At 37.1% G+C, this 14,212-nt stretch overlaps 1 protein-coding gene across 3 annotated transcripts in view; it reads right to left on the reverse strand.

The window, feature by feature from the left end:
* Positions 1-11,762, reverse strand: part of LOC107688986 (bone morphogenetic protein 1-like) — a 27,375-nt gene extending 15,613 nt beyond the window's left edge. For all 3 annotated transcript variants that reach the window (XR_001634293.1, XM_016486857.1, XM_016486845.1), the window contains exons 1-6: positions 11,360-11,762; positions 7,938-8,048; positions 5,935-6,084; positions 5,497-5,614; positions 821-999; positions 533-638 (exon numbers count right to left, since the gene is read on the reverse strand). Coding sequence is in view for 2 of the 3 variants with exons in the window: in XM_016486857.1 (XP_016342343.1) it covers positions 533-638; positions 821-999; positions 5,497-5,614; positions 5,935-6,084; positions 7,938-8,048; positions 11,360-11,495 (800 nt within the window). In the remaining variant the exon portion in view is untranslated. The remainder of the gene's footprint in view (positions 1-532; positions 639-820; positions 1,000-5,496; positions 5,615-5,934; positions 6,085-7,937; positions 8,049-11,359) is intronic.
* Positions 11,763-14,212: the final 2,450 nt, after the last annotated feature.

Consider the following 14,212-nt stretch of genomic DNA (forward strand, 5'->3'; position numbering starts at 1 on the left):
GATCACAAATGTAGACATGGTTTTATGTTTACGCGGCGCGATGCAACGCAATGCAAAAAAAAGACAGTATAAGTCATTATAATCCCTAATTATGTCCGCACTGGATGCAACAAATGCCTCGTTTATAATGGGTTTTAATGTTTTTGTCTCGTCGCTCCAGCCATTACACCAAATACACCAAATAATGTTCTTTTTAGCAACATCATATGGCCCCTTTAATACATCGGAGAATAAATAATGGTTGATTTTTCAGTCAACATACAGAGAATAATTAAAGTGTCAACGGGAGGTTGCGTAATCAGATTGAAGTGGTATTTAGCAGAAATTGTATTCATTTATACAATGTAAAAAAATTTAATTTATATAGTGTTGTCATTTCTTTATAAGTATTTGAGATACATGCTAGCAATTTCTGAGTGAAAATTGTTTCTACACCAAATATTTTCAGTATATGTTATATATTATCCAATTATCTCTAAAATAACAGTATCTACTTGTGTACAGGTTACATTAAAGTCCTATGAATCCGAACCTGGAAAAGGTGTTTCTGGCATAATGCATGATACTGTCAAAGTCGTAAACCTCTCCAAGCGAATCCACATCATCTGGCTCCATCTTTATGAAATTATACTCCTGACCTGTAAAGTGCAACATAGGCTTCATCACACTTCTACGGAATCTCACGCAATTATGAATTATTCTGGGTTTGAGATATAATACAATGCATAAAAGTTATGATTCTGGCAACTATGGGCATATACAGGAGAATTAGAAGTCATTCTACAGTTGTATGTAGTAGAGGTTTTGATAGTTACTGTACCTGGCTGGATGTTTTCTCGAAATATATCAACATGCTCGTCCCGGTCGGGTCGTGTGTGCTCGTGCCAGAATCCAATGACATGCCCGAGTTCATGCACCACGATGCCAAACTTGTCACAGTTCTTCCCGACAGATATAGCCTGTGGACCTCCACCTCTCCGTCCGACAAATGAGCAGCACCTGTTTTTTTAAACGAAGCCAACCAGGAGTTAGAAAACACTTTTGTACCTATTTTGTAGACACATTTTGTAAACAAATGGTGAAATTAATGTTTAGTTTGTATTTGTATAGTTACTTTCTTCACTGTTGCAGAAACAACATTAAACAAGTTTTCGTACGGAAGAATTTTAGCCAGAGGTTAGTTAAATATCATCTGAGTGGTTTGAGGTCAGTAAGATTGTCCTTTTCATTTTTTTTTAAATTGATAATCTTATTGAGCAAAAACACATTAAACTGATAAAAAAAAAAGCACAAAAGTAGGAACATTATGCGGCCCTTACAAGATAACTACAAAGTAACGAAATCGAATGCATATACACTACTGTTTAAAGGTTTGGGGTAAGTACGATTTTTAATTAATACTCTTATTCAGCAAGGATGGATTGACCAAAGGTGACAGTAAAGACATTTACTGTTACAAAATATTTATATTTCAAATGAATGCTGTTCTTTTGAACTTTCTGTTCTTTAAACAATCCTGAAACATTCATCAGTTTCCACACAAATATTTAGCAGCACAACAGTTTTCAACATTGATGATATGTTTCTTGAGCAAATCAGCATATTAGAATGATTTCTGAAGGATCATGTGACACTGAAGACTGGAGTACTGACTGCTGATAATTCAGCTTTGCTCTGACAAGAATAAAATATTTTTCAAAATATATTACAATGGAAAACGTGTACTTGAAATTGTAATAATATTTTCACAGTATTATTTTTACTGAATTTTTGAGCAAATAAATATGGAAGCACATTTCCACACATTTTTAGGTTAAACATCCGAAATCATGACATACGTAAGTCATAATTACAAGATAAAAAGTCGAAATGATGACTTTAAAAGTCGAAAATATGACTTCCTAAATTGAAATTATGACTTTAAAAGTCATAATTATGAGGTAAAAAGTCTAAATTATGACTTAAGCCATTTATGAGATAAAAAGTCGAAATCATGACTTTACAAGTCGAAATTGACTTAATGACTTTAATAATAAAAGCTTATACCATTTACAGACAAGCAGAACATACCCCAGAATATGACCGCATCGCGTTGAGTTGCACGTTAAGCGTTTTCTTGGGGTAGAACATGGTTTAATGGAAGAAGACCAAATCTGGTATACAGTTTATTAATATATATATTATGTTCTACACCAAGAAAACGCTTAACGTGCAACTCAAATCGTTGTGTTCATATTCTGGGGGTATATTCTGCTTGTCTGTAAATGGAATATGCTTTATTAATAATGTGTGAACTGAAATTGGTCTTCCAAACTGTTTTAAGCCAAGTTAATTCGTTTTAGAATGTCCCGTTTATCATTAGACCACTATCCTGTGACCAATGTGCATATAAAGATGAAATATCATTGTCAATGTTGACTTCTAAAGTCATAATTTAGATTTAGGAAGTCATATTTTCGGCCTTTAAAGTCATAATTCAACTTAGCAAGCCATAATTTAGATTTTTTATCTCGTAATTATGACTTAAGTATGTCATAATTTCAAGTTTTTAAGGCCTTTTTTTTTCTTATGTGGCAGAAATGGGCTTCCATAAATAAACACATCCTTGGTGAGCATAAGACAATTAGAAATTGCATGTCATGTAGAAATGTAGAAAATACACCGTGTAGAAAACATTCTATATGTCTAGAGAAGCATGACAACCGTTAAGTTCATCCTTCATCATTCAGCCTTTTGATTTATCAAAGTTCAGCAAAGTTTTGCTCAATTCAAAGGAGACACACCATGAGCTGAATGCAGCAAACTCTATAGTCATTCAGACCTTGAGGTCAGGATCTGCCTCTGCTGAGAAAATAAGGCTTTGTGCTGACTGAATCCAAGCTAGGATATTTTTGTCACAGACAGTACATGGACTACTGTTTTGGGAACTGTGATGTAGTGACGTGGCTTCAGCAAGGCCCATCTTTTTATTAACAGCCACACATACACTCACAGTCAATCATTCAAACTAGGTGGTAAACTGGTTGATAAAAACAAATTCCATTAAATATTATACTAGAAAACTACAAGAAAGCCAAGTTGGAATGGTGCTTACATGCAAAATGAGCTGTGGATGGTTGCCAGGTTGTTGCTATGTGGTTGCTAAGATGTTCTGAGTGGTTGTTCAGGAAAGACATTAAAAGACTGACAAAGATACAGAAGATTTCTATTTCTAATAAATGCTGTTTTTAAGGCTTTTTTCCATCTAAGAATCCTGAAAAAATTAATCTTGCCAGGTTGTTGCTATGTGGTTGCTAAGATGTTCTGAGTGGTTGTTCATTCAATTGATCAAGATTAACAGGAAAGACATTAAAAGACTGACAAAGATACAGAAGATTTCTATTTCTAATAAATGCTGTTTTTAAGGCTTTTTTCCATCTAAGAATCCTGAAAAAATTAATCACGGTAAGCAGCACAACTGTTTTCCACATTGATAATATTAAAAATGTTTCATGAGCAGCAAATCAGCATATTAAAAGTATCATGTGACACTGAAGACTGGAGTAATGGTGCTGATTTTTTCTAGGCTTGATTGTGTTTATGGTGTGCAGTCTAACATGTGTTAATGCTTAGTTTTTAAAAAACATTTTATTTTATTTAAAGCATTATTTTTCACATAATTTACCTTTATTCCACACCGCTCTGTCCCTTCTCTGAGAAACGCGCTGATCATTTCCTGCTTTTATGAAGCCCCACCCTCAGAAATAGGCAATAGGCTCTGATTGGTTAGCTAGCCCAGTGTGTTGTTATTGGCTAAACCGCCTCTAGTGCGCGTCTGAACGTCCCGCCCCTCACCTCAACGGCATGTGCTCCGGTTGAATTGTAAACAACGGTGTCGTTAATATAGCTTGTTTGAGCACGATTGAGAAGCAGAGGATATTATTGAAGAGGATCGTGCAGAACCTGTGCAAGCACGGCTTTTAATGGTAGGCCTATGTTTTTTTGTTTGTTGTTGTCTCATACTTTTAGATATGCTGTTATTTGTAAATGCTACTGCTTATGTTAGCTTTTAATATATGGTTTTATCCTGATTAAAGCTTTAATACAGTACGGCAACTGCACGCGCGTCCATGTTTAACGCTTCTCATAGCTATGTGAAAATAAGTGTATAACTGGAACAGTTCATTGTTGGAGCTGAGCTGAATGAAAGAGCGAGAGAGAGAGATGCAGAGCGTGTGCAGAGCAGGGGGACGTGAGGAACAGTATTAAAAACCGCTGCTTTAGAACATTGATTTTGAAACTTGTGAATCCATTGGAATCGTTAGAAGACAGAATCGCGATTCATAAATGAATAGATTTTTACGTGCACCTCTATTTTTCTCTTCCTTTTCTCTAAAGCAGCGCAACATGGCCTCGCCCCCTTTGCTGCCTTTTCCCGAGGGCGGGATTTATCAGGGTTTGTGATGTCACGAACCCAGGAAGTAACTTCTTGTAGTCCCTACGAGCCGTTTTTGTAGGCATTAAACTGCCAGAATTTTAAAAGACGATATCTCCGTTTGCATTGAACTTTCAGCTTCATAACTTTGCAGATATTGTTTATGCTCAAACAGGAACATTACACACTAACGTTAAAAAAGTGAAATCGTAATCAACCACCCCTTTAAAATGAATTCAAATAGAATGTTTTTTAAATTGCAATAATGTTTCACAATATTACTGTGCAAGCAACTGAATAATGTTAACCAATGGCCTAAACACTGATTTCACAAATTCACATAGTTCTGGATGCATTAGTGTCTAGTCAAATCAAGTCTCGTTGAATATCCTCTAAAATGTGTTGTAAATGGCAATTCACAGAGACTTAATAAAAGGTGCAATAAAATCAGAAAGAGCACCATCAGAAAAAAGAGCATCACCCAGAAAAAGACACAAACCACACTGTAGCACTCTCTACAGCAGTGGTCGCCAACCTGTCGATCGCGATCGACTGGTAGATCTTTATCACTGTCCCAGTAGATCCCGAAAAAACAGTATAGCCAATAAATACATTTGCTTAAAAATCAGTATCAGTATCAGAATCCAATTTGCTAGTTAAAAAAAAGAAAGAAAAGAAAATCTGAATTCTGAATCAGCTATGACCGGGACATCACTAATTAAAATACTAAGTAAAAGGCCTCAAATTTGAAGCACAATCTGGGATGTCTTTTCTATCAATTCTTCAATAGGTAGATCTTGTCTTTCATAAAGGCCGAGGTCAGGGATCTTGGGTCTAAAAAGGTTGGTGACCACTGCTCTACAGGGAGCCAGATTTGCTCTAGAAGAAAACGTGTTTGTGCTGTCGATGCCTATAGAAAGCCAAACAAAGAAAACTGCTGAAAAGATTGGAGCTTTTGAATGCTGGCAGGGAGGTGAGCATCAGGGACTGAGGGAGAAACTGGAATAATCAATATGTGTGGAGGGACATTATTGGTGAGCAACAGTTGTCTCTCCCCAGAGACAGGCAGGATGTGAACTTACCCACATGGCCGGATAGTAAAGACGATGTAGCTCTCTTCTGTGCTTCTTTCAATGAATGTCACACAAGTGTGTTTCTCCCAGTGACGCATGGCCTGCTTAAAAATGGCTCGCTGGCTACCTACAGGGGTTTAGTTTATATCAGTAAAACACTAAGGCCATCTAGATAACACTTTGAGTTGGAGCACCAGCTGTCTATTGAAAAATTACAAAGGATATTAATATTTTAAGAAAACAATTTAAAAAAATTAGTTTCAGACAAAATTAAGGTTTTGTGTGCAGTTGGAAAAATTACACTACACTATATTCTCCAATATTAGGAGAGCATGCAAAAACAAAAAACAACTAAAACAGAACAAAACAAAATTTTATTAAATTAAAAAAATTAATTAATTTAAAAACAATAAATAAAATAAAATAAAAAGTTATATGCAGACTTACCGCTGAAGTTGCTACTAATAACATAGGGTATTATGCCATCCGGCCAAACTCTCTCAGGTCTGGCTGTGGCTGCTCTCCGTCTGCGTAGGAGGCTTCGACCAGCCAATACTGAGTCGTCCTTTGCATTGCCATTACCTGAGGATCTGTTTGCTAGGGCAAAGACAATACTTCAGACAAAATATACTCGTCTACAAATTACATGATGTAAATTACGTAATGTACTCTACTATAGTCGTTTCCAACTTAGCGACTTATCAGACCCCTTTAGCGACTTATTTCCCAAAAAGCACCTAGCAACAAATCTAGCGGCTTCTTTATAGGATTACATCTCTGCCACAATTCTGCGCACGAAAGATTATATTTTGAGCGCGCAAAAGTGCCTTTTGCATGCGCGCGAACTGAGTTTTATGGAAAAAATGTTTGTCTCGCAAAGAAGAAAGTATTTCGAACTTACGAAAATCAATTTTGCATTTAAAATAAGTTTTTGGATGTGTGCAGACCTTCTCTTTTGCGCGTGCAGTTTCACTAGCCTGCTCCCTTGATGCCCGCCCTCAGTGCTCTCTATAAATGCCAACGGCTCGCTTGCTCAACACAACCCAGCGTTACAATATGCCATAATTCTAGTCAATCAGAGAAGAGGCTGCTAAATTCTGATTGGCTGCCTTGACAACCAATCACAACATTCCTTGCATTACCTCGACAGCAGAAGAGGAAAAGTACAGTGCATGCATAATTATTATGCAAGTTGATATTCTGGTCATATTATTTTCCAAGCACATTTTACCAATTCGAAAGGACATCAATCTTAATAACTACTATTAATCTTGTATTTAATAATTTATAATTGATATATAATTATTCATGAAGGCTGGAAGTGAAAAATGTCTTATACTCAGGTGTGCATAATTATTAAGTAGATTTTCTTTTACAGATAAAATTAGCCACAAAAAGAGATTTAACTCAGACTGAAAGTCAAAAATTATTACATGCCCATGAGAAATATTCAAAACTAATACAATACTAGAAATTGCAAAGTTAATGCATAACCATTGGACAGCAAAATGCTCAGTGGTCAGCAGAGTCAGTCAAAAACATGTGGAGAAGAAAAGATGCATGTTAACTGCAAAAGAATTAGGAATTAAGGTGAAGAATTAGGTGTGAAATCACCAGGAACCATTTAGTCTCCAGCGCCACCATTTTCCAGAACTGCAACCTACCTGGAGTCTCCAGAAGTACAAGGTGTCAGGTTTTCAGAGACTTGGGTTAAGTATAGAAGCCTAAAAAATTACCCCTACTTAATAAGAATCACATACAGAAGTCTAGTAAAATACTTGAAGACTGATTTTATATATATATAGACTTTATATAACCTGCTTAATAATTATGCACACCTGAATATAAGGCGTTTTTGACTTCCAGCCTTCATGAACAATATTATATAGGTTATAAGTGATTAAATACAAGATTAATAGTAGTTATTAAGATTGATATTGTTTGGAATTGGTAAAATGTGCTTGGAAAAAAATAGCAAAAGAGAAGGTCTGCACACATCCAAAAACGTATTTTAAATGTTTTTTTCTTTGCGAAACGAACAATTTCTCCACAAAACTCAGATCGTGCGCGTACAAAATGCACTTTTGTGCGCTCAAAATATGATCTTTCGCGCAGAATTGTGGCAGAGATCTAACCCTATACTTCTTAGACAAACCTTATTTAGTTTCTGAGACTCGCCGGTACTGTCTTTTGAAGTAACTCATCACATAGAACAGGATTATTTTGTACCATATTGATCAAAAAATGAAAAGAGAAAGAAAATCTATTCCATTCTTTGTTTTAAATAACATGAAGTGTAGCATGTTAAAAGCATGAACATGCTAATATGCTATTAAATATTAATTTAAAATTATATAATTACGCAATACAGATTACATGTAATCAGTTACCATGTAGCACTGAATATGATTGCATGGTAGCAGCAGTGTGTGTTTTGCAACCATTCTCACCTGAATCAGGTATAGAGAAGTTAGAAGAGTCATTCTTCTTAGCGTCCATATAGCTGGCTTTAAGCAAGTGCAGGTCCTCCTCGTCTAAGGCTATGTCGCCCAGAAAAGCAGCTAAAACAGAGAGTGAGAACACATCACCAGGTGAACTTCTTAAGCACCATGCAACCCTCTGCAACTGACGAGGGGAACCTTACCATAATGAGAAGCATTCCTGTGCACAGGTCCCCAGAAACTAAATCTGGGGTCGTAAGGTTAAAGTCACAGTAGCTCTCTGAAGTCACAGCAGCAACTTGTATGCCAGTCTCAACTCTGACTTTTAATCGACTCACTCCCATATAGGCTGGTCAGGATTCAGGGAGATGGTGAAAAGAAACCACAGACCAGCAACATTATCCAGAAAAAGTGACTTTCCTCTGTCCACCTTATTTTTGCCCAGCGCTTTACAACTCTAAATGCACAAGGACTATGTGCTACTTTTTCTAATAACTTATTAGATATTCCTAAGAACCTATTAACTATTGTCTTTCAGCAAACAATTTCCATTTTCCAGGAACTTACAGAGCAGTAATTGCACAGATGGTCACTCTGCACTGACCAAAAGTGACATTTTCTCAAGGGCACCTTAATAGAGCAAATTTGTTTGAGCAATTTCTACCGTGTCTTGAAAATTCCGCTTTGTGATAAAACCTGCAACTTCTGTGTTAACTGTCTTGTTTATTTGGTCTTCAATCCTTATATTCGCTAAAACTTTAATCTTTAAGTCATGGCCATCTTCGAACCAAAGTATCTGTCTGTACATTAAAACATTTTCCATGAGTGAAGGGAGAAGTAAAGACTTTCACAACTAAAAATAACTGATGATTAGGTGAACAAACCATTCTTGCAAACATGGAAGTCTTTAAAGATGGATGGAAAAGTGACAATGTTAAAGCATAAAACAGAAATCTAAATAACAATAAGATGTCTCTCAGTGAAAGCTTAAAGCTTTCTCATACAATTTATTTATAATAAGTGCAATGCAAATGTAAAAGGTCATATGTATAAGTGAAACACAAAAAACATGTTAGCAGGGACATTTTCTTTTCTGTTTTAATGTACCTCTTATTGACAGGAAGAGAAAACTGTGTATTGTGAAGGGCTAATAAATTGAATAAATAATACATTTTTTAAAAAGTACAGAACATTTTACAAAACATAGCGATGAGTCATCTGTAACGTTGTTTTCCCATGAAATTTATTATTTTCTACTTTTTTAATGATAGATTCAGAGAGCTAATAAGCACTAAAAAGTAATAAATCTTTGTTTTGATATCATGGGGTCTTTCATTTCTACAAATCTTTTTTCCATCCTTTATATTTGTGACCTAGCAGCAGAATTCATTGTACTCTGTGGCAGCAGGGAACACTTTAGCCTGGCAGGACATCTTATTAAGCCTGAAACATTTGCTAAACTAACCCAATACAAAATGTGAGCATGTTTCGCCTCCCTTGCGGTTTTCATCCAAAGCTGTCAAATCTATGAACATGCATATAAAGAAATATGCTCACGAATAAGGAAACAAGTCACAGCCAACCAATTTTGAGGTGATGCAGTTCCCAATTAAAGGTTAAATTTAAACCTACAGTCTAAACTGCTTGACAGATAAATGGCCATGTGTCACTATTATCATCTTCTCTGCTGTTCTGCTCAAAACTCAAAGTATATGTCCACTTTATATATCCACTATATAAAGAAATCAAAACTTCAGCCAAATTGACATGACAGTCAATACATTGACAGAAGATCTCAGGTAGAGCTTCCCCACAATCTGTTCCTCACAGCCATATAATAGGTTAATATGACTAACAAGAAAACGATCAATCAGAAATCAAATATTTAAATAAACAGCAAAGGTTAAATAAGCATTTATTTTCAACAGCGGGTTTACTATGCTATTTAAATTATAATTGCAGGCAGTTCCACTTTTCGCAATTCTAGGCAGGGTTCACTTCTATTAAAGCCACACTGTAACCTTTTACCCTTACCTTATTCACAATCCAAACAATTTAATTTCTGAAAGCTACTGCAAAAGGGACGCAAGCAAAGGCCTTCAGATTAAAAATCTGCTGTTTTTTTGTGCCATCTAGTCATTACTGCCAATCAACTTCAATGGCAGCAACAACACAGTAGTCGTTCCTCTTCCAATTTCCCAATTCAACACTTCTCTTTGTTAGCAACAATTTAACTGTCTCATTTTAATAGTGGTTGGGCAAAACCAAAATCCTGACAGGTTTCAGTAGCCTGAAGTCCACTTCATGCTGTGACAGTAATGAACAATCATCTGAAACGCTGGGCAGCCCTGTCAGAAACATAATGATTAATTCATGACTTATTTAATTGTAAATTCAAATCCCCCTCAACTGATTTTTTTTTTTTTTGTGCTTCTGTGATTTGACTGATTACATTCTGAGCTTTATACATATTTCTTGGTGAGCACTCAAAATCAATTTAATATTATAGGTAATATTATAATGAGTTAATGTTAGCAGGTGGAAATCACATATGCTTGGCCACCGGCTCAATGACGTTGCCTCTAAGCAAGTGGACAATGTGCTAAAGTAAAGAAGTAATCACGAATTTGCACTTAAGAAATAAAGAAAATATAAAGCAAATTAGTAATTATGATTCTTTTTTTGTGAAAGCATTAAAACTTTTTAATTTGCAGAGAGCTGTTTGACCATGGTGACATGTAAACAATACGAAGGCTATTAAATTCAGTTATTATAGCCCAGACAACATTTAATCGGCTGTCTATTCAGTTGCCAGCTGTCCATTGCTGTAACAAGGATTTGCCCTCTGAATAGGTCCTTTTTGTGAGACATAGGCTAGATAAAACTTCTACAGACCGTTACATTTTGGTTGGGTAACTCAAGTGTTTGTAAAGCACATTTTGTGCTGTAAATTAGGTAACGTTGGTTCTATGCGCTCTGCCAGAGGATGCTTATTTCTGAGTTGGGATAGGGGGAGGTCCCACCAGGATCCCATTCACTTGTCCCAGATCTCATGCTGTCATGCAGTACACAGCTAAACAAAACAAAGTAACACAAACAACACAGCACAACAACACAACAAAATAACACAAAGCAACGTAGAATTAAACTAAACAAAAAGTGTTAACCAAAAATAAAAAAAAGAACACAGCTTTAACCACAACAAAACAACTTTAACCAAAACAAAACGTAAATCAAAACATTACAGACTTTGACCAAAACAAAACAACTTTAATAAAAACAAAACATTAAGCAAAACATCACAAATTGTATCCAAAACAAAGCTAACTAAAATAAAACAATACAACATTGAACAAAACAAAATAACATCAGCAAAAAACCTAAACAAACTCTTGATTTATAAAGTTTAGAAACACTGTGTATCATATTACCAGCTTTGCATGGGTCCTTGTAGTCAGCTTCATCACTGTCTCCAGGACCTGTGTGATAGTTTGAATCCACTTTCAATGCGACCATTAATAAAAGCCAAAGATTGAGCATAAGCAAATATGTCCACAGGGAATTCATGACGGGAATGAGTGCGGATGTACTGTAGATGTGGACCTGGAGCCGGCGGAGAGCTGGGAGTTTGGTAGGACTTGGGAAAATGAAGCTCCCGGGAAGGCGGTTTTAGAAAAGCGAGGCTTTGTCTATTCAGTGTCTTTATTCTAGTCCAGTGATTCGCTCACATACCCGGGACTCGGGCCAGCATCAAGCTTACAAACATACACAGATCGGAGGTCAGTGGACTAAGCGTACTGAGCCCATCTGTGTGGGAGAATGCGAACGCGCAGGCTCGTGCGTTTCACTCCAGAGCAGCAGCAGAAATGCTGTTGTGTCTAAAATAAAAAAGACATTTTAACAAATTATCTTAAATTTTAATGCACATATAGTAGCAATATCTTGTACTTCGATGGAATACCAATCATAAAATAACCCTACTAGCTGACAGATATCAAATGCGTCCTGAGGAAATCACACCTGCAGGGTTGCCAGCCAGGTTTTCACAACAAAATCCGCCCAATTGCTACTCAAAACTAGCCCAATCAGTTTCGCGGGGAGTCCCCCATAAAATTCGCGTTCTGGGGGGTAAAATACACGATTTTTGGCGGGGTTCCAGGGGATAAATATCACGTTATTGGGGTCGCTTCAACCCGCGCAACAGTGTTAAAGTAGCCAATTTCCGCGGGAACAGGCACCGACGACGTAATCAGTTTCACTTATCTTTTTCAGAACTTTGTAGGGACCAGAAAAACGAACAGAAAGCGCGGAGCCAGGGACAGGCAACAGAACCAAAACCTCGTCACCTGGTTGAAAAAACAGCGAGAGAGCGCATTTGCATCGTACCGTCTCTTCATGCCCTTCTGTGCCACAACGAGTGATTCCTTGGTAAGAGAGCACGCACTATGCAAACGCTCTCGAAAACGACTTACAAAGTCCAGTACGTTACACTTTACTCAAATCAGTGTTCAAGATGTTTTCTTTTCAAACTTTCAAGGGTCTCCTTACCGTGTGAACAAATACCAATTCGGCTGGGCTAAAACCCAAACTGTCTCCCGAACTGCAAATAAAACTAATGGCACACCCTTGTCCCAATCCTTCTCTACGTCCATAGCGTATTTTCTCAGCATAGACATAAGCTCTGATGAAACCTTTGGAGCATAACCTGACTTTCGGGGTTATATGCACTTGAATGTCGATGGGATATGCCAAGAGTTTTCAGAACCTGGGTAGGCCTAAACAATTTTTCTTGCGAGCCTCGCCCTCACACTGACAGAATTTCATGTGAAATGTTCACGCGATATTAACGTAATTTTACATTCTGACTTGTAAAAACCATTCACGTCCTCGTCCTTTTTATGAGACATTTTTCGAAGCTTTCTCGCTTCTCAAGACGGCCACCGTCAATCACATAACAGCTCTTTAATTGCGCTCTAGTCTCTGGTCAAATGCGCTTAAACCACTGTAGCCTAATGTAACTTATTAAAGGTGTCATATGATGCGATTTCAAGTTTTCCTTTCTCTTTGGAGTGTTACAAGCTGTTCGTGAATAGATAAGATCCCTAAAGTTGCAAAGACTAAAGTCTCAAACCCAAAGAGATATTCTTTATAAAAGTTAAGACTGGTCCACGCCCTCTTAAAACGCCTCGTTTAAACACGCCCCCACATGTCTACATCACGATGTGGGAAGATTTGCATAACGCCGCCCAAATGTTCATGCAAAGAAAGAAGGTGTAACTTTATTGTTGCTGCCGCTGCCATGTTGTGAAGACGCTGTGTGTTTCGTTGCGAAAGTGAAAATACTTTGTTTGGCCTTCCAAAAGAGGACACGACTAGAAATCAGTGGTTAAGTTGTATTTACAACACTGTTCCAGAACAATTCAACCCAAATATTCAGATATTTTATGGAGGACTGTTTCCTGATCCTGTGAGAGTAGACTACAATGCCGGCTGTTCTGACTCACAGTCTGTAAGACATGTGCAAAAACTATGTAAAAAAATTTAATAAAACACACACACATATATACACACACAAACGTAATAAAAAAATTAAATAAAACTATGCCGCAGAAGTAGAAATAAGGGCCTTATGGGGCATTTAACTTATAATATAATGCACTTCTTTCACCATAGCACATACATGCAATCATCACAGCAACATCAGAATTATTGTGAAAAGGTCAGTGAAAAGATTCATCCAAGATGATGGACTCGAAAGAAATATATGCAGGACTGTTCAAAAGTTTGGGCTTAGTAAGTTTTTCTTTAAAGGGGTGGTTGACTTTTTTTTCTAGGCTTTGTGTTTATGGGGTGCAGTCTAACGTGTTAATGCTTCGTTTAAAAAAAAAAACGCATTATTTTTCACATAATGTACCTTTATTCCACACCGCTCTGTCCCTTCTCTGAGAAATACGCTGATCATTTCCTGCTTTTATGAAGCCCATCCCTCAGAAATAGGCGATGGGCTCTGATTGGCTAGCCCAGTGTGCTGTGATTGGCTAAACCGCCTCTAGTGCGCGTCTAAAAGTCCCGCTCCTCACCTCAGCGGCATGTGCTCCGGTTGAATTGTAAACAACGGTGTCGTTAATATCACTTGTTTGAGCCCGATTGAGAAGCAGAGGATATTATTGAAGAGGATTCTCAGCTATGTGAAAATAAGTGTATAATTGGAACAGTTCATTGTCGGAGCTGAGCTAAATGAGAGAGAGAGAGAGAGAGATGCAGAGCGTGTGCAGAGCAGGGGG

Source organism: Sinocyclocheilus anshuiensis, unplaced genomic scaffold (genome assembly GCF_001515605.1).
Source record: "Sinocyclocheilus anshuiensis isolate Anshui unplaced genomic scaffold, SAMN03320099.WGS_v1.1 scaffold393, whole genome shotgun sequence".
NCBI lineage: Eukaryota > Metazoa > Chordata > Actinopteri > Cypriniformes > Cyprinidae > Sinocyclocheilus > Sinocyclocheilus anshuiensis.